The sequence below is a fragment of the Hylobates moloch genome, unplaced genomic scaffold (genome assembly GCF_009828535.3).
Source record: "Hylobates moloch isolate HMO894 unplaced genomic scaffold, HMol_V3 SCAFFOLD_5, whole genome shotgun sequence".
NCBI classification, from domain to species: Eukaryota; Metazoa; Chordata; class Mammalia; order Primates; family Hylobatidae; genus Hylobates; species Hylobates moloch.
Window position 1 is genome coordinate 99,357,870 of NW_026652280.1, and position 24,848 is coordinate 99,382,717.

General features: G+C 43.6%; 1 protein-coding gene and 2 non-coding genes across 5 annotated transcripts; all 3 read left to right on the forward strand.

Moving 5' to 3' along the window:
- Positions 1-823: 823 nt before the first annotated feature.
- KHDC4 (KH domain containing 4, pre-mRNA splicing factor) lies at positions 824-23,757 on the forward strand. 3 transcript variants are annotated; one of them, XR_004248232.2, is made up of 14 exons: positions 824-934; positions 1,419-1,635; positions 6,421-6,549; positions 6,884-6,963; positions 9,383-9,435; positions 9,701-9,864; positions 10,697-10,908; positions 13,127-13,187; positions 14,603-14,660; positions 14,893-15,146; positions 19,004-19,177; positions 19,962-20,046; positions 20,706-20,797; positions 22,474-22,500. XR_004248232.2 is itself a non-coding variant. In XM_032154236.2 (14 exons), exons 1-14 carry the CDS (start codon positions 897-899, stop codon positions 22,671-22,673), a joined length of 1,845 nt encoding a protein of 614 aa, XP_032010127.1. In that variant the 5' UTR covers positions 824-896; the 3' UTR covers positions 22,674-23,757. The 3 variants fall into 3 exon arrangements, 2 of the variants coding, with proteins under 2 accessions (XP_032010127.1, XP_058295165.1); XM_032154236.2 differs by having other exon boundaries at positions 19,934-20,046; positions 22,474-23,757; XM_058439182.1 differs by lacking the exon at positions 22,474-22,500 and having other exon boundaries at positions 20,706-20,828.
- Positions 10,452-10,580, forward strand: LOC116470068 (small Cajal body-specific RNA 4). Its single transcript, XR_004248499.1, has one exon. It is a non-coding gene; the product is annotated as a small Cajal body-specific RNA 4 (non-coding RNA).
- Positions 16,482-16,618, forward strand: LOC116470063 (small nucleolar RNA SNORA42/SNORA80 family). The gene has a single exon (XR_004248493.1). It is a non-coding gene; the product is annotated as a small nucleolar RNA SNORA42/SNORA80 family (small nucleolar RNA).
- Positions 23,758-24,848: the final 1,091 nt, after the last annotated feature.

A 24,848-nucleotide genomic window follows, 5' to 3' on the forward strand; every position in this document is an offset into this window, starting at 1 on the left:
TGGGTGAGCAAAACTGAGCAAAACTGTCTAAAAAAAAAAAAAAAAAGAAAGAAAGAAACCTTTAGCCTACAGAATCAACTCAAACTCCTCAGCATAGCATTCAAGGCCTTTCATCTTCTGGCCTCCCACTCCAGCCAGCTCAACCGTTAAGTACACAGATCCCAGAACAGGGTGCTCCATAACCTACGCTTGATCGCCTCTCCAGCACTCAACCGGCTTTTTAGCGTCCCATTCTTAAACGCTCCAGCAAGATGAGCAGCTTATCTTCTTCGACCTTTGCTTAATATACAACTCTATCATACATATTTGCCTGCATACCTGCCTTGCCACATTGAGAGTACCAGAATGGCAGGGCCTGCGGCTTATTCATCTTTTTATTTTCATATTCCCTGCTTGGTGCATAGAAATGAAGCAAACAAACAGAAATTCTTCAAATGATCTTTGCAACGAATCCTTTCCCTTTTCCTAAGTAACAGAAAAGTGAAACGGGCAAAAGCCGCGGGATGGCTGTCTCCCCAGACAGAAACTAGGACTCAATACAAACGTAGCGGACTTTGAGGAGAAACCTGTTTAATCTCCTGACTCATGCATATTGTCTTCTAATCTAACAACATGCCCACGATAAAGATGGATTCGGCTAGCCCCGATTCCGCATTTATAGTGGGCATAGCAGCCATCTTTCTTAAGGGTAAGGCGCAACCCGGAAGATCACACCCTACCTGCCTCAGAAACGCCAGATGCCTTTAAATCATCGAGAGTCCAATCGGAATCGACATTTTCACCGGAACCGCTTGGCCTCACGACCGGAAGAGGCTGTGCGCAAGGGCGTTGGGGGCGGAAGTGACGAGAAGGTGGTAGTCGGGTAGTTGGCGGGTGGTTGAGTAGAACTGGTCGCCATGTCCGCGGGGAGCGCGACACATCCTGGAGCTGGCGGGTACGGCTTCAGGGGCGAGGGCATCGGAGCGAGCACTGGGGCGCAGGAGAGGCGGAGCGACCCTGAGAAGCTGCATATAGGGTGGAGGGGCTCTTAAGTGGGAAGTAAAGGGCTAGACGTTTGGGGAGAAGGATCTTGAGCAGGCCTGGGGCCCTTAACGGGCCGGTGAGGATCCGAGGGAGGAGGCAAACGGGGATTTTTGGAAGGGCGAGCCAAGGGGAAGGCGTAAACGAGAGCGTGTAGGATAAAGTGGAGTCTTTCGATATAGGTGACAGTAGAAACGAAAGATTTTGGGGAAGGGTTGAAAGTGGAGGTTTGTTAAATATAGCAATAATTGTTTAAGGAGAGGGGAGTTTTAGATATGAAAGGTGATTCGGAGATGTAAATGGAATATAATAGAGGGAAAATGGGATGCTAAGGCGTAGTAAGGAAAGAACATACATGAACGCTTTGGGGCCTAATGTTTTCCTTTTTCTCCACGTAGGCGCCGCAGCAAATGGGACCAACCAGCTCCAGCCCCACTTCTCTTCCTCCCGCCAGCGGCCCCAGGTGGGGAGGTCACCAGCAGTGGGGGAAGTCCTGGGGGCACCACAGCGGCTCCTTCAGGAGCCTTGGATGCTGCTGCTGCTGTGGCTGCCAAGATTAATGCCATGCTCATGGCAAAAGGGAAGCTGAAACCAACTCAGAATGCTTCTGAGAAGGTATTTGAAGTTGAAAGGTCTCCACTAATTGCGAATTTAATAGTTGTTTTGCCGGGCGCGGTAGCTTACACCTATAATCCCAGCACTTTAGGAGGCCGAGGCGGGTGGATCACGAGGTCAGGGGTTTGAGACCAGCCTGACCAACATGGTGAAACCCCGTCTCTACTGAAAATACAAAAATTAGTCGGGCATGGTGGCGCGTGCCTGTAATCAGCTACTCAGGAGGCTGAGGCAGGAGAACTGCTTGAACTCGGGAGGCAGGGGTTGCAGTGAGCCGAGATTGTGCCACTGCACTCTAGCCTGGGTGACCCAATGAGACTCCGTCTCAAAAAAAAAAAAAAAAAAGTCGTTTGTAATCCTGTAATCGCATAATAATTTGTGTTAGTAAAGGATAAATGGATATAGTAGTTGAGAGATCATTTAGTTTTGGAATGTTCTAGAAGACATTTTGTTACAAATACATATTTACGAGGCATTTTTGATTGGGCTGATTATATTTATGGACCAAATACCTTATCTTGTCCTTGTTCACCTAGTTCAACTTAAGCTCTATTTCCATAGTCATTTAAAGGAACATAACATGTTTTTAATATATGTGCTTTTTCTCTGAAGTCAAAAGAGTTCAGGTAAATCAAGTGAGCCCCATAGTGTCATCTCTAATTAGAACCTGTAGAAGCCGGGCGTGGTGGCTCACGCTTGTAATCCTAGCACTTTGGGAGGCCGAGGCGGGTGGATCACGAGGTCAGAAGATCGAGACCACGGTGAAACCCCGTCTCTACTAAAAATACAAAAAATTAGCCGGGCGTGGTGGCGGGCGCCTGTAGTCGCAGCTACTTGGAGAGGCTGAGGCAGGAGAATGGCGTGAACCCGGGAGGCGGAGCTTGCAGTGAGCCGAGATCGCGCCACTGCACTCCAGCCTGGGCGTCAGAGCAAGACTCCGTCTCAAAAAAAAAAAAAAGAACCTGTAGGGTTTTATTTATTTATTTTGATAGTCTCATTGTGTCAACCAGCCTGAAGTGCAGTAGTGGGGTGATCTCGGCTCACTACAACCTCTGTCTCCTGGGTTCAAGTGATTCTGCTGCCTCAGCCTCCCAAGTAGCTGGGATTACAGGTGCATGCCACCATGCCCGGCTAGTTTTTTTTTTGTATTTTTAGTAGACAGGGTTTCACCATGTTGACCAGGCTCATCTCTGCCTCCCAAAGGGCTGGGATTACAGGTGCATGCCACCATGCCCGGCTAGTTTTTTTTTGTATTTTTAGTAGACAGGGTTTCACCATGTTGACCAGGCTCATCTCTGCCTCCCAAAGTGCTGGGATTACAGGTATGAGCCACCATGCGCAGCCTATTGTTTGCAAAGATTGTGTGAGTCAGTCATCCATTTCTAAGGTTTATGAGGAAAAATTAAAAGCATCTTGACAAAGATGCAATGCTTCTTGTATATTAAGATTCTTAATACTGATGTTAATCGTTTAAGCTTTTTTTTTCCTTAAAATAATAATCTTTAGGTAGTTGACCTCAGCAGGATACAAACACTGGATTTGGAATCATAAAACCTAAAAACCCAGAATCCACAGTTTGAAACCCAGAATCCACAGTTACTGGTTACATGGCTTTGGCATAACGAAACTCAGATTTCTCGTTGGTAATATATACCTGCATTGTGTAGTGCAGTAGTCACTAGCCTCATGTGGCAATTTAAATTAAAATTAAGGGGCTGGGTGTGGTGGCTCACACCTGTAGTCCCAACTGCTCTGTAATTCTTCTTGGATTCTTGGAAGGCTGAGGTGGAAAGATCACCTGAGCCTAGGAGCTTGAGGCTGCATTGAGCTGTGATTTTGCCATTGCACTCCAGCCTGAGCAACAGAGTGAGACCTTGTCTAAATAATAAAAATAATTAAATACTCTCAGGCCCCATAACTGTGAGAAATAAATTCCTTTTGTTTAAGCAAAAAGCAAAGCAAAACCAAAATACAATTTAAAATTTAGACCTTTAGTCACATTAGCCACGTGTCAGGTGCTCAAGAGACACATGTGGCCAATGGCTACCATATTGGACTGATAGACTAGAACCCTTGTCACCAAAAGTTCTCTTAGACAACATTGATAAGTACTATTAAAGGCGACCATAAGGATTCATTGAGATGATAATGTAAATGAATACCATAAAGGGTTAAATAAAGGTAAGGTGATATTGTTGAGTTTGTATTTAGTTTTGCCTCCACATTTAAAAATGTATTTAATGCACAGAGTAAACAACAGTATCTTACTTTGTTGAGCAGATTTTGTAGACATAGGTTGGGGAGATAGGCCCCTGTAGTCCCAGCTACTCAGGAGGTTAAGGCGGGTGGGTGGATCACTTGAGGCTAGGAGTTCAAGACCAGCCTGGGCAACGTGGTGAAACCCTGTCTCTACAGAAAATACAAAAACAATTAGCTAGGTGTGGTGCACGCCTGTGGTTCCAGGGTCTGGCTTGATTGCCCAGGCAGTGACTGTGCAGTGGTGCAGTCTCTTCCTCCCAGGCTCAGCCTCCCAAGTAGCTGCGACTACAGACTCATGCCACCATGCCCGGCTAATTTTTTTTTTTTTTTTTGAGATGGAGCTCGCTCTGTCACCTAGGCTGGAGTGCGGTGGCACCATCTCGGCTCACTGCAACCTCCGCCTCCCAGGTTCAAGTGATTCTTCTGCCTCAGCCTCCCGAGTAGCTGGGATTACAGGAGGCTGCCATCACGCCTGGCTGATTTTTGTATTTTTTAGTAGAGACCGGGTTTCACCATCTTGGCCAGGCTGGTCTTGAACTCCAGACCTTGTGATCCACCTGCCTCGGCCTCCCAAAGTGCTGGGATTACAGGCGTGAGCCACCGCGCCCAGCCTAATTTTTTTTATTTCTTTGAAGAGATGGGTTTGCCATGTTGCCCAGCCTGCTTCAACCTCCCAAAGTGCTGGGATTACAGGCATGAGCCTGTTTGGTTCGTTCGTTCATTGGTTCTTTCTATCTGTCTGTCTTTCTATCTTTTTTTTTTTTTTTTTTTTTGGTGATAGAGTCTTGCTCTGTCGCCCAGGCTGGAGTTCAGTGGCACAATCACTGCTTACTGCTGCCTCAGCCTCCTGAGTAACTGGGACTACAGTCTCATGCCACCGTGCCCAGCTAATGTTTTGTATTTTTTGTAGAGATGTGGTTTTGCCATGTTACCCAGGCTGGTCTGAAACTCTTGGGCTCAAGCGATCCACCCTCAGCCTCCTAAAGTGCTAGGATTACAGATGGGAGTCACCGGTCCCAGCCTTTTTTTTGTAATTTATTTATTTATTTTTGAGACAGAGTTTCGCTCTTGTTGCCCAGGCTGGAGTGCAACGGCGTGATCTCTGCTGATTGCAACCTCTGCCTCCCGGCTTCAAGCGATTCTCCTGCCTGAGCCTCCGGAGTATCTGGGATTACAGGCACGAACCACCACACCTGGCTAATTTTGTATGTTTACTAGAGACGGGGTTTCACCATGTTGACCAGGCTGGTCACGAACTCCTTGTAGTTTAAATTGAAAGAAACTGGATCAGGTTTTACCATCTTACTGGCTTTTCATTCTTCTTTGTTCTTCTGTAATAGAGTGAGGAATGATTAGTTAGATACAATTTACAGGTTTTTGAGAGCTTTACAAGGATGGAATTAGTTGGATTTTATGTTAGGATTATAGGAGTGGCACAAAGACAACTCCTATTGTATGCATGAGGTATATGTGTTGTATGCATTGCTCCTCTACCTTCTATTGTGTTTTACTGCATGTACAGCCAACTAACTGAGCTATAGAGTATCATAACTTGGCCCTTTAATTTTCTTTTTGAAGGTTGTAGCTTCTAGTCCCTAGAGCTTCTGTAATTAGGTGGTCATAAACATGCACATAGGGCCAAGGTCACAGAGAAATCTTGATTGTGGCCTTCAAGCAGATTGACTTTATTATTGACTTTATTTAGTGTCATTTTAGTGAGGTTTTTGTTTGCTTGTTAATTCGTTTATGAAGAATGACCAACTGTGTTTACAGGCAGATGAAGGGAAGGGTAGGGAGGTGTGGGACTTGGGAAAGGATAGTTGTACATTGGATGACTAAAAGGCTTTATCTCAGCTGGGCACAGTGGCTCACGTCTGTAATCCCAGCACTTTGGGAGGCGAAGGTGGGTGGATCACCTGAGGTCAGGAGTTCGAGACCAGCCTGGCCAACACGGTGAAACCCCATCTCTACTAAAAATCCGAAAATTAGCTGGGCTTGGTGGCTCATGCCTGTAATCCCAGCTACTCAGGAGGCTGAGGCAGGAGAATCATTTGAAATTGGGAGGCGGAGATTGCGGTTAGCTAGGATTGCACCACTGCATTCCAGCCTGGGTGACAGAGTGAGACTTCATCTCAAAAAAAAATTAAAAAAAAATAGACCAGGCACGGTGGCTCACGCCTGTAATCCCAGCACTTTGGCAGGCTAAGGCGGGCAGATTACGAGGTCAGGGGTTTGAGACCAGCCTGACCAATATGGCAAACCCCCATCTCTAAGTACAAAAATTAGCCAGGCATGGTGGTGCGCACCTGTAATCCCAGCTACTCAGGAGGCTGAGGCAGGAGAATTGCTTGAACCCAGGAGGCGGAGGTTGCAGTGAGCTGAGATCACGCCACTGCACTCCATCCTGGGCGACAGACTCCATCTCAAAAAAAATAAATAAATAAATAAGTAAATAAATAAAATAAAAAAAATAGAAGACTTTATCTCATCATAAAAACTTTTTAATCTAATTTCTCTTTTTTCTAGCTTCAGGCTCCTGGCAAAGGCCTAACTAGCAATAAAAGCAAGGATGACCTGGTGGTAGCTGAAGTAGAAATTAATGATGTGCCTCTCACATGTAGGAACTTGCTGACTCGAGGACAGACTCAAGATGAGGTGAGGAGGCATTGAGACTCTTTGGAGAAGGTGGTGAGTGGATTCAGATAAAGAAGACCTCTAAATAGACAGGCGTCAGGTATTTATTAGTGGGTTTGGGTCATAGTCTCTAAAGTCAGGATTGGGTTTAACTTTACTTCAGAGGAAGATAATGAAATGGATATAAATGAATTCTCTGGGTTGGTTTGAGTAAGAAACCATGGAATCAAAATTTCAGATACAGGAGAGAATTAGTTCCTTCTTTACTTGATTGAATGAATGAATGAGAAGAAAGTCTGTCTGCCATTGAAATCAACCAACTGCCACATTTTTAATTGAACATTTCCTTTTTTAGATCAGCCGACTTAGTGGGGCTGCAGTATCAACTCGAGGGAGGTTCATGACAACTGAGGAAAAAGCCAAAGTGGGACCAGGGTGCGTATTCTCTTATCTTGTTTATGGAGGGGTTGGGTGTATGACTCATGTTAGCCTCATGTTTTTCATCCTTAGGTAATATGTGTACACAATATTTGATTAGAGGTTTGAGGGGTATGTGTGTGCACATTCTATAACAGAATTCTGGATATCAAACAGATACAAGATTTTGGGAGCTGTTTTTGGACTTTTATTTCACATTTAATGTTTTTATTGGAGGAAACAAATTATAGGAAAGTGTAAAAGAAGATACTAATCACTAACATTTAATGTATATACTTCTTTTTCTTCTTTCTGTCCCACGTGATCTGTGAAATAATGTGTATACTTTTTTTTTTTTTTTTTGAGATGGAGCCTTGCTCTGTCGCCCAGGCTGTAGTGCAGTGGCGTCATCGCGGCTCGCTTCAAACTCTGCCTCCCGGGTTCATGCCATTCTCCTGCCTCAGCCTCCCGAGTAGCTGGGACTACAGGCGCCTGCCACCACGCCCGGCTAATTTTTTGTATTTTTAGTAGAGATGGGGCTTCACCGTGTTAGCCAGGATGGTCTCTATCTCCTGACCTCGTGGTCCGCCTGCCTCGGCCTCCCAAAGTGCTGAGATTACAGGCATGAGCCACCACGCCTAGCCACATATATACTTCTTAACTTTTTTCTGTGGAAATAGCTCCCCTCACAAATGGGCTCTTTTTTTTTTTTTTTTTTGTCTTTATGATGGTTATAGGTTGTGATTATTTAGGTAAAGACTTAATCTGTTTCATTTCATTCCTTCCATCATTCAGTGTTTGAGTTTCTCTTCACTGTCAGTTGATAGGTACTTAGGAAATGCAACATTTTTTTTTTTTTTTTTTTTGAGACGGAGTCTCGCTCTGTCGCCCAGGCTGGAGTGCAGTGGCGCAGTCTCGGCTCACTGCAAGCTCCGCCTCTCAGGTTCACGCCATTCTCCCGCCTCAGCCTCTCCGAGTAGCTGGGACTACAGGCGCCCGCCACTACGCCCGGCTAATTTTTTTTGTATTTTTAGTAGAGACGGGGTTTCACCGTGGTCTCGATCTCCTGACCTCGTGATCCGCCCGCCTCGGCCTCCCAAAGTGCTGGGATTACAAGCATGAGCCACCACGCCCGGCCTAACATTTTTAACATTAGCTTAAACTACACAAAATAAGATGGCAAAATTTAATTCCTACCCCAAGCCAAGAATTTATTTATTTACTTATTTATTATTTATTTATTAGAGATGGAGTTTTCGCTCTTGTTGTCCAGGCTGGAGTGCAGTGGCGCCATCTCGGCTCACTGCAACCTCTGCCTCCTGGGTTCAAGCAATTCTCTGGCCTTACCCTTCCGAGTAGCTGGGATTACAAGCATGCGCCACCACACCTGGCTAAATTTTGTGTTTTTAGTAGAGATGGGGTTTCACGATGTTGGCCAGGCTGGTCTTGAACTCCTAACCTTGGGTGGTCCCCCCTCCTCGGCCTCCCAAAGTGCTGGGATTACAGGCATGAGCCACTGTGCCCAGCCCCAAGAATATATTTAAACTTTCTCTATGTGTTGGTTGCTGTTTTGAACTTTGTCTTTAAAAAGTTATTTTTACTTGCTACTTTTTATTAACTGTATATCGTTATTGATCACTTTACTATAATTTAAGTCCTCTTCACATTTAGAATCTAAATTATCAGTTGATGTGGGCCTTAAGAGGTTTCTCTATATGCATGATCAGTCTTTCCCCATTAATTTGTGTGTGTGTGTGTGTGTGTGTGTGTGTGTGTGTGTTTTCTTTTTAGAGACAGAGTCTCTCTCTGTTGCCCTGGCAGGAGTGCAATGGCGTGATCTTGGGTCATTGCAACCTCCACCTCCTGGGGTTCAAGTGATTGTTGTGCCTCAGCCTCCTGAGTAGGTGGGACTACAGGCGTGCCACCATACCCGGCTAATTTTTGTAATTTCAATAGAGATGGGGTTTTGCCATGTTGGCCAGGCAGGTCTCAAACTCTTGGCCTCATGTGATCCGCCCACCTCAGCCTCCCAAAGTGCTGGGATTACAGACATGAGCCACAGCACCCGGCTTGCCCCATGGATTTGGATAGACGAGACCACATTTGTTTATAACTTATTAGACAACCAGCAAAAAGGAATTCTGTTCTTAAATATTGGGTTATCTCAATAGACTGGAAAATAACGGTAGTGAATCCATAAGAACAGATTTGATCTGAAATCTGTGTGCCAGTTGACTTCTAAGATCAAGAAGTTTATTTGTTCTCCAGCTGTTAAAGCATGTTCTGAGACATTAGCTAGCAAAAACCCTTCTAATGTATATAGTCCCTTTTGGTTATTTGGAAACTTGAAACATTACAAATTAGATCTGGTGACCCATTTGACTCCTTTTTTGGTTTTGACCACATTGAGATCATCGTTTTTTGTTTCTCTTTATAGGGATCGTCCATTATATCTTCATGTTCAGGGCCAGACACGGGAATTAGTGGACAGTAAGTAATGTTTTTGGCTCACGTAGCACTTTTTGTGAAGAGCAAAGTACAGGGCTCTGTATAGCAAGTTGGCAAAGTGTCCCTGATGGCTGTTCTAACCCTTGTTCATGAACTATACACGAATTTGTATGGGAGTTTAGAGGGATTGAGAGCCGCATATTTGGGTAACGTATAAAGCAGATTTACGTGTGAGTAATTGAACACTGGCCTGCCTGGGCACTAGTCAGTTCATTCCGTTCAGTTTTACTGTCTGTGTTTTTCCAAGGAGCTGTAAACCGGATCAAAGAAATTATCACCAATGGAGTGGTAAAAGCTGCCACAGGAACAAGTCCAACTTTTAATGGTGCAACAGTAACTGTCTATCACCAGCCAGCACCCATCGCTCAGTTGTCTCCAGCTGTTAGCCAGAAGCCTCCCTTCCAGTCAGGGGTATGTTTTGGGGAGGGATCATTAATAGCGTTATCATTTCTATAAAAATGATATGTGCCGGCCAGGCACAGTGGCTCATCCCTCTAATCCCAGCACTTTGGGAGGCCAAGGTGGGTGGATCATTTGAGGTCAGGAATTTGAGACCAGCCTGACCAACGTGGTGAAACCCCATCACAAACATTACCCGGGCATGGTGGCAGGCGCCTGTAACCCCGTTACTTGGGAGGCTGAGGCAGGAGAATTGCTTGAACTCGGGAGGTGGAGGTTGCAGTGAGCTGAGACCACGCCACTGCACTCCAGCCTGTGCCACAGGGCAAGACTCTATCTCAAAAAAAAAAAAAAAAAAAAAGTGCCAAGTAATACATATACAGAAAAAAAAACATGAAATTCCAAATTCCAATCCCGAAAGTTACCTGCCATAGGTATTCTGTTAGTGTGTTATCCAGCTCTGCATGGTATAATGAACACCTGATCACACATCTCTTCATATTGATATATTCTAGAAAGGAGATTGATAGAGCAGAAGGTATACATGTTGTGCATTTTGAAGTTAGTGGTTTTAATTTGTATTTGTAAACTTGATGACAACTGGAGGACTAAGAAGGCTGAGTCTGATGAAGCAAGACTTTGCTGATACATTCCTCCTAGAAAAAAGGGTTGGAGAGAGCAGCCTTCACTGAAGAGTACCACAGGGCTGACTGTACTACCCAACACTCTACCCCAGTTTTACAGGAGACTGTCTTTGCTATAATTTCTTATTGACTTATTTCAAAGGTTGAGGATTTAATTATATATTCTCTGTTTAATCTGAAGTATTCTGTTCTTCCTACAGATGCATTATGTTCAAGATAAATTATTTGTGGGTCTAGAACATGCTGTACCCACTTTTAATGTCAAGGAGAAGGTGGAAGGTCCAGGCTGCTCTTATTTGCAGCACATTCAGATTGAAACAGGTGCCAAAGTCTTCCTGCGGGGCAAAGGTTCAGGCTGCATTGAGCCAGCATCTGGCCGAGAAGCTTTTGAACCTATGTATATTTACATCAGGTATGGATGGATAGGGCAGGGGACATGTGAATTCTTGTCAACTTGTTGGTACGGTCAGGAGTGATTCAGAAGGAGCAAGAGAAAACTGGGTATAATTAATAGTAACGAGGGATTTAGGTAAATGCTAGGAGCAATTACTTTATAATTAGTTAAAGAAATTGTAGAGGCTGGGCGCAGTGGCTCATGCCTGTAATCCCAGCACTTTGGGAGGCCACGGTGGGCGGATCACGAGGTCAGGAGATTGAGACCATCCTGGCTAACATGGTGAAACCCCGTCTCTACTAAAAATACAAAAAATTAGCCGGGCGAGGTGGCGGGCGCCTGTAGTCCCAGCTACGTGGGAGGCTGAGGCAGGAGAATGGCGTGAACCCCAGGGGGCAGAGCCTGCGGTGAGCCGAGATCGCGCCACTGCACTCCAGCCTGGGTGAAAGAGCGAGACTCCGTCTCAAAAAAAAAGAAATTGTAGAATTGGGGCACGGTGGCTCATGCCTGTAATCCCAACACTTTGGGAGGCCAAGGCATAGGACCACTTGAGCCCAGGAGTTTGAGGCCAGCCTGGGCAACATAGTGAAACCCCATCGCTACAAAATTTTAAAAATTAGGCGGGCCCCGTGGCTCACATCTGTAATCCCAGCACTTTGGGAGGCCAAGGCGGGTGGATCACGAGGTCAAGAGATTGAGACCATCCTAGCTAACGAGGTGAAAACCCGTCTCTACTAAAAATAAAACAAAAAAAATTAGCCAGGTGTGGTGGCAGGCACCTGTAGTCCCAGCTACTCAGGAGGCTGAGGCAAGAGAATGGCGTGAACCTGGGAGTTGGAGCTTGCAGTGAGCCAAGATTGCACCACTGCACTCCAGCCTGGGCGGCAGAGTGAGACTCCATCTCAAAAAAAAAAAAATTAGCCAGGTGTGATGGTGTACACCTGTAATCCCAGCTGCTCAGTAGGCTGAGGCAGGAGGATGGCTTGAGCCCAAGAGATTAAGGCTGCAGGTAGCTGTGTTTGCAACACTGCACTCCAGACTGAGTGAGACCCTGTCTTAAAGCCACGTGCGGTGGCTCACACCTGTAATCCCAGCACTTTGGGAGGTCGAGGCAGGCGGATCACTTGAGGTCAGGAGTTCGAGACTACCCTGGCCAACATGGTGAAACCCTATGTCTACTAAAAGTACAAAAATTAGCCAGGTGTGGTGGCAGGCACCTATAATCCCAGCTACTCAGCAGGCTGAGGTAGGAGAATTGCTTGAACTCCGGAGGCGGAGGTTGCAGTGAGCTGACACTGTGCCATTGCACTCCAGCCTGGGCAACAGAGCAAGACTCCATCTCAAAATAAAAAAAGAAATTATTGAATTAGGAGACGGAATTGTCTCTTTAGTATTCAGGTCCTTTGGTTTTGTACAAGTCTGTACAAAAGTGAATCTTGGCCTGTAATCCCAGCACTTTCAGGGCCGAGGTGGGCGGATCACAAGGTCAGGAGATTGAGACTATTCTGGCTAATACGGTGAAATCCCGTCTCTACTAAAAATAAAACAAAAAAAATTAGCCAGGCATGGTGGCGGGCGCCTGTAGTGCCAGCAGCTCGAGGGCTGAGGCAGGAGAATGACGGGAACCCAGGAGGCGGAGCTTGCAGTGAGCTGAGATCGCGCCACTGCATTCCAGCCTGGGCGACAGAGCAGGACTGTCGCCTCCTGCCTCAGCGTCCCAAGTAGCTGGGACTATAGGCACACGCCAACGTGCCTGGCTAATTTTTTGTATTTTTAGTAGAGACGGGGTTTCACCGTGTTAGCCAGGATGGTCTCGATCTCCTGACCTTGTGATCCGCCTGTCTTGGCCACCCAAAGTGCTGGGATTACAGGCGTGAACCACCATGACCGGCCAAAAAAAAAGTGAATCTTAAAGTGAGCTGTGATAAGTCTGAAATAATTTTCATTTAAACCTATGTCGATACATTTTATAGTAATTTTATGAACTTTAAACATTTTTATATCAAGAAGTACCATTACTCAGAGGAAGACTAATAAAATATTTGTGGTAATGATAGTAGTTGTATCTTAAAAGACTTATGTTTTGTGTTTCTGTTTTGTGATTTTCAGAAGCCTAGATTTGAGCTACAGTGAATGTATTAATGTAGATTTGTAAAATAGCATGACAAATGAAAGCAGAATTCTGCATCTTTTATTTATTTTTCTCTCCTTTGAATTCCTGGTTATTTCTTTGCAGTCACCCCAAACCAGAAGGCCTGGCTGCCGCCAAGAAGCTTTGTGAGAATCTTTTGCAAACAGTGAGTTGTATTTGTCTGATACTCATTCAGAAGAGCAATTGCCATTTTGGAGTATGTCTTAGCTGTTTCTTTCACCTGTTTAGTTTCCTAGTACTGCTATAACAAGTTATGGCAGTTGGGTGGCTTAAAATAACACAAATTTATTCTATCACAGTCCAGGAAGCAGAGTCCGAAATCAAGGTGCTGGCAGAATTGGTTCCTTCTGGAGTCTTTGAGAGAGAAATCATCCCATGCCTCTCCTCTCTCCTAGCACCTGGTCATTGTGTTGGTTTTCTTTGACTTGTATTAGCATAACTCCAGTGTGAAGTAAGGGTAGAGCTATAATAATTTAAAACCAGTTAGACATGTTTGGGGGATGATTGCTCATTTGATTATGCATTCTTTTTATTCTATAAACAACCAAAAGTTAAACCTTAGGACTGTCTTTATAGCACTTAGAGGAAATCAGGTTTTGGACTGAATATGTTCAACCTTGTGTTCTCTGGTGCCTTATTGGGTAGCTCATGGTTGGTTTTCTTGTTTGTTTGTTTTTTTACTTTTGTACATATCACCTGATTTACCAACCCTTGTACCAGATAATTTTCTTGACTGTTTCCCATCTTTGTTGGTACTTGAGGTTATGGACTTAATAATATATAGGAAGGAAGTATGAGGAAAATACTAAACCCTTACTAAATGTGAGCTCCTTGAGGAAAAGTCACCCAGTAAATGTGAATGGGTGAGGTCTCACCAGTTATACTAACAACTTGGAAATTTCCTAGTTACTTAATTTCTGTGGCTTTCTAAATGATTTTGTACCCCAGAATTGAGTATGGTTTAGGGGATTCAGGATTATTTATGCTCCTAATTCCCAAAATTGGCTTAATAATTTATAGATCTGCCTTATTAAAATGTTGAGGTGGGTTGGACGCAGTGGCTTATGCCTGTAATCCCAGCACTTTGGGAGGCCAAGGCGGGCGGATAATGAGGTCAGGAGTTCGAGATCAGCCTGGCCAACGTAGTGAAACCCCCATCTCTACTAAAAATACAAAAACTAGCTGGATGCGGTGGCACGTGCCTGTAGTCCCAGCTACTTGGGAGGCTGAGGCAGGAGAATCACTTAAATCTTGAAGGTGGAGGATGCAGTGAGCTGAGATCACGCCATTGCATTGTAGCCTGGGTGACAGAGTGAGACTGTCTCAAAAAAAAAGGGTTGCAGTGATACGAGATCGTGCTACTGCACTCCAGCCTGGGTGACAGAGCGAGACTGTCTCAAAAAAAAAAAAAATGTAGGTTAAACAAGTTTAAATTTGATTGGGACATTGGTAGATATATTTTAATTCCTAATGGCTTTGGTCCTAGAATTATGTAATCAGACCCTTGTAAATGCACAGCTTTGGCTGTCCCATGTTAATTTGTTTCCCCCTCTCTTTCAGGTTCATGCTGAATACTCTAGATTTGTGAATCAGATTAATACTGCTGTACCTTTACCAGGTGTGTACATCTTGAAGTGTTTAAAAAATATTTTGGTAGTGATAGTTATGTGTAACTATGATACTTGAGGCTAGACTGTGCCAGAGCACTATTAATGTTTCCTTTAATTTAGGGTAATTTGGAAAGCCATTCATGCCTCAGTATTTTTCTTCCCTAGATATTAAGTTTAATATTCAGCTAAATTGTCTCATTCTGCTGCAGCTGATTAAACACTTTTTTTCTTCCCCCTCAGGCTATACACAACCCTCTGCTATAAGTAGTGTCCCTCCTCAACCACCATATTATCCATCCAATGGCTATCAGTCTGGTTACCCTGTTGTTCCCCCTCCTCAGCAGCCAGTTCAACCTCCCTACGGAGTACCAAGCATAGTGCCACCAGCTGTTTCATTAGCACCTGGAGTCTTGCCGGCATTACCTACTGGAGTCCCACCTGTGCCAACACAATACCCGATAACACAAGTGCAGCCTCCAGCTAGCACTGGACAGGTAGGGTGTCAGAATATGCAACAAGATATTACTGAATTTAGGAAAAACTGGGGAAAGAGGGGAAGTAGTGGTATTCCAGAAATAAATCATGTGATGTGGAATGTCTTTTTCCTACTGTCTTCTGTGTTCCTACCACCAACCTACTTGAATATTTTGGATTAGTGTGTATGTGTGTATGTTATCCTAAAGTTTATATTTTCACAAGTCTTGCACACCAAATAGCTGTTTAAAGTGGGGATGGTGGGCACACTTGCTATAAAGGGTCAGATGGCAAATATTTTAGGCTTTAAGGGCCATACATTCTCTGTCACAACTATCACACTCGGTGGTTGTAGTGCAGAAGCAGCCCGTGGATAATACCTCAGTGAATAAGCATAGCTGTTGTACTCCAGTAGAACTTTATTTACAAAACAGGTGGCAGGCCACAGTCATAGTTTGCCATACCCTTGGCCATTGTTTGCCTAACCTTGCCTTTGCAGTGTTAACAAAGTCCTCAAGGAGAATGGGGCTACCTTCACCACACCTCTCAGTGATTGGAACTGAGTTAGCATTTCATATCTTAGAAGGAAACATAATCTCAGCATTTGGGGAGGCCGAGGCAGGAGGATTGCTTTAGCGCAGTTTGAGACCAGCCTAGGCAACATAGTGAGACTCCATCTCTACAAAAAAAATTAGCTGGACATGGTGGCACATACCTGTATTTCAGCTACTTAAGAGGCTGAGGTGGAAGGGTGCCTTGAGCCTAGGAGGTCGCGGATGCAGTGAACCAAGATGGTGCCAGTGCACTCCAGCCTCAGTGACAGAGTGAGACTGTGTCTCAAAAAAAATTTTAAAAAGCAACATTATGTAAGAGATATATAAACTTTTCAAACGTAAGGATTATAAATGCTGGTATGTTTCTTTTATAACTTAAGAAATGTATACTTAAATTTTTTTTTTTTTTTGAGATGGAGTCTCGCTCTGTTGCCCAGGCTGGAGTGCAGTGGCGCATCTCGGCTCACTGCAAGCTCCGCCTCCCAGGTTCATGCCATTCTCCTGCCTCAGCCTCCCGAGTAGCTGGGACTACAGGCATCTGCCACCACGCCTGGCTAATTTTTTTGTATTTTTAGTAGAGACGGGGTTTCACCGTGTTAACCAGGATGCCCTCGATCTCCTGACCTCATGATCCAACTGCCTCTGCCTCCTGAAGTTCTGGGATTACAGGTGTGAGCCGCCACACCTGGCCACAATTTCTTAAATCATGAAAGTAGAATTTTAGGAAAAGAGTAGATGTCTGGATAATAATCTGGATGGATTATATACTGGTCTTGGAGGCAGGGGAGAGACTTAATGAGAGCATGGTAATGGATTTATGGTGGGTCCTTCTCTGTGGGCCTCTCATAGTGTACCCATGCCAGAGTAAATGGCAGCCTCGAACCATTGCCCAGCCCCTTTACCTGTGGGCTGTGAGCACTGAAGGGGGTTGCACAGTGTATAACAAAAAAGCTATGAACTAAATTTTATTTGTGGTCCCTAGTCAAATTTATTTTATTTATTTTATTTTTATTTATTTATTTTTAATATTATTTTTTGAGACGGAATCTCGTTCTGTCGCCCAGGCTAGAGTGCAGTGGCGCCATCTCAGCTCACTGCAAGCTCCGCCTCCCAGGTTCTTGGGATTCTCCTGCCTCAGCCTCCCAAGTAGCTGGGACTACAAGCGCCTGCCACCATGCCTGGCTAATTGTTTCGTATTTTTAGTAGAGACGGGGTTTCACCTTGTTAGCCAGGATGGTCTCAATCTCCTGACCTTGTGATCCGCCCACCTCAGACTCCCAAAGTGCTGGGATTACAGGCGTGAGCCACCATGCCTGGCCTTATTTATTTTATTTTGAGACACAATCTCACTCTGAACGCCTAGGCTGGAGTGCAGTGGTGTGATCTTGGCTCACTGCAACCTCTGCCTCCTGGGTTCAAGTGATTATCCTGCCTCAGCCTCCCGAGTAGCTAGGATTACAGGCACATGCCACCACACCCAGCTAATTTTTGTATTTTTAGTAGAGATGGGATTTCGCCATTTTGGCCAGGCTGGTCATGAACTCCTGACCTCAGGTGATCCGTGGCCTCGGACTTCCAAAATGCTAGGATTACGGTGCAAGGATTACAGGCATAAGCCACCGTGCCCGGCCAAAATTATTTTAATGTTTATATTTAGACAGCTCTGTAGGTCTCTACTTTTGAGGGTCAGTCCTTTGTAATTGGGAAGCAATACAGCAGAGTGGTTAAAAGCAGGGAGTTAAGGCGGCTGCGGTGGCTCGTGTACCTGTAATCCCAGCACTTTGGGAGGTCAGGGTGGGTGGATCACTTGAGGTCTGGAGTTCAAGACCAGCCTGGTCAACATGGTGAAACCCTGTCTCTACTAAAAATACAAAAATTAGCTGGGCATGGTGGTGGGCACCTGTAATCCCAGCTACTTGGGAGGCTGAGGCAGGAGAATTGCTTGAACCCAGGAGTCAGGTTGCAGTGAGCCGAGATCACATCACTGCACTTCAGCCTGGGTAACAAGCAAAACTCAAAAAAAAAGAAAAAAAAAACTGGGAGTTAGAATTAGATTGACAGGTTGATGTTGCTTTCCCATTTTTGAGCTGTGTGATATTGGGATGTAACTTGACCTGTCTAGGGTTTGGTTTTCCTTAGATGTAAAATGGGCACAGTGATAAAAATCTCAGAGGTTTGCAAGGATTAAGTAAGATGATCCAATCTGTCAATAAATGTTGGCTGTGTTATTAATACAGTCAGCCACCTTACAACGTTTTAGTCAGTGATAGACTGCACGTATGATGCTTGTCCTGTAAAATTATAGTAGCATATTTTTACTGTACCTTTTCTACATTTAGATACACAAATACTTGCCATTGTGTTACAGCATTCAGTACAGTAACATGCTATACAGGATTGTAGCCTAGAAGAAGTAGGCCATATCATAGCCTAGGTGTGTAGTAGGCTATTTTCATCTAAGTTTGTATAAGTACACATTTGTTCAATGACAAAATAGCCTTGCAGTGCATTTCTCAAAACATATTCCCACTCGGCGTAGTGGCTCACACCTGTAATCCCAGCACTTTGGGAAACTGAGACAGATAGATCACAAGTGCAAAAAAAAATTAGTTGTGCATGGTGGCACCTGCCTGTAGTCCCTCGGCAGGCTGGGGCAAGAGAATTGCTTGAACCTGGTAGGCAGAGGTTGTAGTGAGCCAAGTTGGCACCATTGCACTCCAGCCTGGAAGACAGAGCAAGACTGAGACTCTGTCTCAAAAACAAAACAAAACACGTATTACCATTGCTAAGCAACGCATGACTGTATAGAGTTTTCTCTTCAGACCTGCCTATTCTTCTGTAATATATACTGTCTTCTGATGCCCCTTATTCCTTTTTGGAACAACATCTTCAAACGTTAGACTTAATCTTGACATAGTAACTTACTAATAACTAAGGGAGTGGAAGATGAAATTGCTTCTTCCACAAGCATTAGCAGCATTTATAAATAACAGAAAGCTTATTACAGAAAGCTAATCACGTTGACTGTCAGTGGTTGGAGTTCTGTTAATGGTCACGTTTGCCCCTAGTAGCCCAAATGCATAACAGAGTTTTCTTAAAAGTTCAAAGCACTGTATATAGGTTGTCAATTTCATGTTTCCCTAGGATGGAGGTGAGAAGGCTAGGTGATACTGTTACCAAATTATACATGAAGGAAACTAAGGACCTGAAGATGCAAAATTCATATGATATTTATTGATCCTTAAAGTATATTGTAATAATTGTTTACTTATTCCTTGGGCATTCTCACACTTTTTTTCTTCCTTGGTTTGTTTTGGTCCCAGAGTCCGATGGGTGGTCCTTTTATTCCTGCTGCTCCTGTCAAAACTGCCTTGCCTGCTGGCCCCCAGCCCCAGCCCCAGACCCAGCCCCCACTCCCAAGTCAGCCCCAGGCACAGAAGAGACGATTCACAGAGGAGCTACCAGATGAGCGGGAATCTGGACTGCTTGGATACCAGGTTAAATAAAATACCGTTTTCCTATCTTCATCTTATTCTTCTACTATATTCTCCCTTTAAAAAAGATAAATTCACATCATTCTCCCAGTACTAGGATTTCTGCTTTCTGGAATTCATTTTGGTTAGGTTTTTTATCCTATTCAACAGAGTCTTGAAAGCCTCTGAGAGTTCTTACTTTCTTATACATCTCACTCAAAGCTCTTGATCTACCAGTATGTGGTTTGTATTTAAAACCTTGGCTTTCAATGGTGCTCTCTCTTTTACCCTCTACCTAAAAAAGAGAGTGGTATCTCCCTCTAGTCTCCCCACCCCTCAAGACTGCTAGAAAAGGAGTGATTCTGTACATGTAATTGTAAAGTTAGCCACTAAAGTTAAAAAGATTCTTAATTTGTAGTTTTGGTGCAATTTTATCAGAAGTACCTCTCCATTTTGCCAGAATCCTTGAATCATTCTTTAAACCAAAGCATTTTTTAATAGTTTCTAGCTAGGTTTATAGAAACTAGCGGAGCTATGGGCAGTCAGTTAAAAACAGGCCATAGATAGCATAATGAATTATAACACCCCTGTCCAAGTCCTATAGAGAAAAAAAATCCCTACTTTTGACTACAGTTACACAGCAAATCCCAAAGAGCTTTGTAGTAGTTTAACTTACTACAACTTATCAGAAAGATGAGGCACTTGACAGTTACGTTAAGGAGCTAAAGTCAATACAGCAGTTGTAGATTTGCTAATGCCACTGTATTTTTCTGCTCATAGCATGGACCCATTCATATGACTAATTTAGGTACAGGCTTCTCCAGTCAGAATGAGATTGAAGGTGCAGGATCGAAGCCAGCAAGTTCCTCAGGCAAAGAGAGAGAGAGGGACAGGTAAGTTGGAATAATTATGCAAATGTATTCGGATGTTATTTGTTTGCACCATTAGTGAGAGTAATGATCATTGCTATGAGCTTAAGTATTCTGAAACTGAAATGAAATCTTCGAATCAAATATGCTTCTGTTTGTTGTAATTGATGCAATGAAGTAAAATATAATGATAGGCCTTTTACAGACTTAGAAGCAGTTATACTCGGCTTTGAATAATTACTTGTTCAGACATCTTTCTTGACTTCCATTGTCTGCATCTTGGCCATTTTCCTAAGGGTAGACGGTAACAGAAATGTTATATAATTCAGCTATTTTTGCTACTTTAGAGTCATTAGAATATCATGGATGGAAGTACATGAATGTGGGAGTTCAGCCTGCCACACAGTGCTTGAATTTTCCTTTCTTATATTAGTATATTAAGCTCCATAAGGAAGGAGCTGATATCTTTCTATAACAGTTCATTCGATTTTTGTCATGGCAGTTGCTGTGTAGACAGGCCTTATACTTTTATAAAGGGGCTGGGGGAAGGTGGAAGGGGTTGAAATTAATGGTTAAAATGAATTTGAAGGATTGTGTGCAGACTTAATTGCACTTCTAATCCACTGAATAAGTTAAGAAAATTTAAATTGTCTGAAAGAAAGTTTCATTTTGTTTTTCAATAGGCAGTTGATGCCTCCACCAGCCTTTCCAGTGACTGGAATAAAAACAGAGTCCGATGAAAGGAATGGGTCTGGGACCTTAACAGGGAGCCATGGTGAGTGTGGTATAGCTGGGGGAACAGGGGAGTGACTAACTAAGACTGGTCTAAAGCTATTAGTTTTCTCAGCTGGGCGCGGTAGCTCACGCCTGTAATCCCAGCACTTTGGGAGGCCGAGGTGGGCGGATCACCTAAGGTCAGGAGTTCAAGACCAGCTTGGCCAACATAGTGAAATTCCATCTCTACTAAAAATACAAAAACTAGCGGGCATGGTGGTGGGTGCCTGTAATCCCAGCTACTCAGGGGGTTGAGGCAGGAGAATCACTTCACCCTGGGAGGCGGAGGTTGCAGTGAGCCAAGATCAGACCACTGCCCTCCAGCCTGGGCAACAGAGCAAGACTCCATCTCATAAATAAATAAATACATAAATAAAGCTATTAGTTTTCTAACCTGATGTTCATTCAGGTGTTTAATCCAACCTCTATAATCTATTGGCCAGTGAAAATACTTTTGGGCTGGGCACGGTGGCTCACGCCTGTAATCCCAGCACTTTGGGAGGCCAAGGTGGGCGGATAACCTGAGGTCAGGAGTTTGAGACCAGCGTGGCTAACACGGTGAAACCCCATCTCTACTAAAAATAGAAAAATTAAGCTGGGCATGGTGGTGCACGCCTCTATTCCCAGCGACTTGGAAGGCTGAGGCAGGAGAATCGCTTGAACTTGGGAGGTGGAGGTTGCAGTGAGCCGAGATCACACCACTGCATTCCAGCCTGGGCAACAGAGTGAGACTCTGTCTCAAAAAAAAGAAAGAGAAAGAGACAATAGTTTCTAAAAAATTGTATACAGACAACCTTTTATTTCCAACAAACGTGTGTCAAGAGAGAGAGAAAATAGTTTAAAAAAATTGTATAGAGACAACCTTTCCTTTCCAACCAACGTTTGTCGAGAGAAAATAGTTTAAAAAACATTGTGTACAGACAACCTTTCATTTCCAACTAACGTGTGTCGAGACAGAAAAAAATAGTTTTAAAAAAATTTTATACAGACAACCTTTTGTTTCCAACCAACGTGTATCTAGAAAAGAGTTGGTTGACTTATTTTATACATAGCATCAGTGAATACTAATGAGTGGTAGGTCATTTCAAAATCCTGTTGCCTATATTGTGTGAATACCAGGAGGTCATCTGATACGGACTTAATAAAGGTTGATTTTGCTTTATATTGGGAGCTGAGCCACACCTCCCCTTATAGCTCTATTGGTCAGTAATGGTCAGTTTGTGGCTATTAGGAAAATGTTGCTTTTTAGCATTCCAGAACTCTAAATCCTGTAGAGGTACATGGGATATTTTGTTCTTTGCCTGTACTCATAAAAATGAACAGAAGAAAATACGTTTTTTCTTTTCTTCTTTTCTTTAACTCTTTAAAAAGGTCTTTATCAGCCCTCAAGAGACTCACTTGCTAACTTTCCTTTTTTTCTTTTTTTTCTTTTTTTTGTGTTTCTTTTTTCTTTCTCTGTTTTCTTACATGGTTCTGGTGGATTCACATTTGCTGATGCTGGTGCTGTTTTTCGTGTGATCTTCAACGTTTTTGGGTGACCATTGACCCTGTGACCTCAAAATCGTGTCCAACTAACCACTTAAAATTAACATCTTTTTTTTTAATTAACGAATTTATGGTATTTTTTTTTTTTTCCCTTGGTGGGGATGGGGTTGGGGTTGTTTTTCTCTATTCTAGATTATCCAGCCAAGAAGATGAAAACTACAGAGAAAGGATTTGGCTTGGTGGCTTATGCCGCAGATTCATCTGATGAAGAGGAGGAACATGGAGGTCATAAAAATGCAAGTAGTTTTCCACAGGGCTGGAGTTTGGGATACCAATATCCTTCATCACAACCACGAGCTAAACAACAGATGCCATTCTGGATGGCTCCCTAGGAAACAGTGGAACAGAGTTTTGACTCTCAGTGACTCTTCTTAGCAATAATGCATGCATTTGATTTAACAAGACTCTGGGGCCTGTGCTGGGAACCATCTTGGACCTTTGCAGAAGTTAGAGATTCAGTGCCCCCCTTTCTTAAAGGGGTTCCTTAACAACAAGAACAAAAATCTTTATTTCTGCGGTGGCATAGAATCTGTTAAAATTTAATTAGAATCACAAATTTATCTCAGAAGCTTTTTAACAGTTGGTGAAATGTGCTTGTCCAACGAAGCATCCTAACAGGGTCGTTCCGATACACATTTGACCTGGTCCAGCCTTTTCCAAATGAATAGCCCCCATTCTGACATAAAGAAAGTTTTATTTGTATTTTATTACTGTTTGGTCAATTTTGATATATATAACTGGTTACAAACAGAGCCTTACTATTTATTAGTGGGGAAATGATTTTAAGACCATCCTTTTCAGTATTTCATTCTGACAGATCTGCATCCCTCTTTCGTTTTGGATTATTTCTGTTTTGGAAAATGCTGTCTCATTTAAAACTGTTGGATATAGCTGGATCCTGGATAGAAAAATGAAGTTATTTTTTCATTGTGTTTTTTAATTGGGGTGATCCAAAGCTGGCACCTTCAGGCACATTGGTCTCATAGCCATTACTGTTTTTATTGCCCTTCTAAGATCCTGTCGTCAGCTGGGTCACAGAAAACTTCTTGACTAAAACTGGTCAGAACTCATCACAGAAATGAAATACAGTGGTCTCTCTCTCCCAGAACTGGTTGCAGCTAAAATAGAGAGATCTGACTGCTGGCTATAGGATTTTGGACTTAATGACTGAAATTGCAACTTGTCCTTTTTCTTGGCATTACAGGTTTTGCCAAAACAACTTTTTTGTATCAAATATTGATGTGTGAAAGTGAAGGAGCTAGTCTGCTGAACCAGGAATAGTTTGAGATATTGAACTGTCATTTTTGCACATTTGAATACTTTGCAGGCTGGCTTTGTATAAACTTATCCTCTGGTTTCCTATATGTTGTAAATATTTAGACCATAATTTCATTATAAATAAATGTATAAATATTCTGCTTGTGGTTTCTCTGTTTTCTTCCACAACCCATCCATACACTAAAATTCATAAACTTTTTTTACTCATAGCATAATGCAACTCTAACATTACCAGAAAAATACATATACAGACCCCAAGGTTTGCATATAGTTCCAAGAGTTATGTAACTGCAAAATGTACCCTTAAAGTTCACATTAAAATGTTAAGGATGGCCGGGCGCAGTGGCTCACGCCTGTAATCCCAGCATTTTGGGAGGCCGAGGCGGGCGGATCACGAGGTCAGGAGATCGAGACCATCCTGGCTAACATGGTGAAACCCCGTCTCTACTAAAAATACAAAAAACTATCCGGGCGCAGTGGCGGGTTCCTGTAGTCCCAGCTGCCCGGAAGGCTGAGGCAGGAGAATGGCATGAACCCGGGAGGCGGAGCTTGCAGTGACCCGAGATAGCACCACTGCAGTCCGGCCTGGACGAAAGACCGAGACTGTGTCTCAAAAAAAAAAAAAAAAAAAAGGATTATTATGCTGGATATTTTCCATTTTCATATTTTAGCTCTCCTTTATTTAACAGGGTATTAAAAGGACTTCATGAATGAAGCAGGTTTTAAAGGAAATAGTTATTCTTGGAAAGACATTTTATTTTTTTTGAGATGGAGTCTCTGTCACCCAGGCTGGAGTGGAATGGTGCAATCTTGGCTCACTGCAACCTCCACCTCCTGCGTTCAAGTGATTCTCTAGCCTCAGCCTCCTGAGTAGCAGGGATTACAGGCACCTACCACCACGCCCAACTAATTTTTGGTATTTTTAGTAGAGACAGGGTTTCACCATTTTGGCCAGGCTGGTCTTGAACTCTTGATCCTCAAGTGATCCGCCCACTTCAGCCTCTCAAAGTGCTGGGATTACAGGCGTGAGCCAGCACGCCTGGCCAGAAAGACTTTTTTTTTTATTTTGAGACAGAGTTTTGGTCTGTTGCCAGGCTGGAGTGCAGTGGCACCGTCTCAGCCAGCTAACTGCAACCTCCACCTCCCAGGTTCAAGTGATTCTCCTGCCTCAGCCTCCCGAGTAGCTGGGACTTACAGGCGCATGCCACCACACCCCGCTAATTCTTTTG

What these genes read in the sequence shown, in the direction of transcription:
- KHDC4 (XM_032154236.2), top strand. Translation starts at nt 897, where the DNA reads ATGTCCGCGGGGAGCGCGACACATCCTGGAGCTGGCGG. An exon ending in CTCAGAATGCTTCTGAGAAG is followed by an intron (nt 1,636 to 6,420) that starts GTATTTGAAGTT and finishes TCTTTTTTCTAG; the next exon opens with CTTCAGGCTCCTGGCAAAGG. An exon ending in AAAGAGAGAGAGAGGGACAG is followed by an intron (nt 20,047 to 20,705) that starts GTAAGTTGGAAT and finishes GTTTTTCAATAG; the next exon opens with GCAGTTGATGCCTCCACCAG.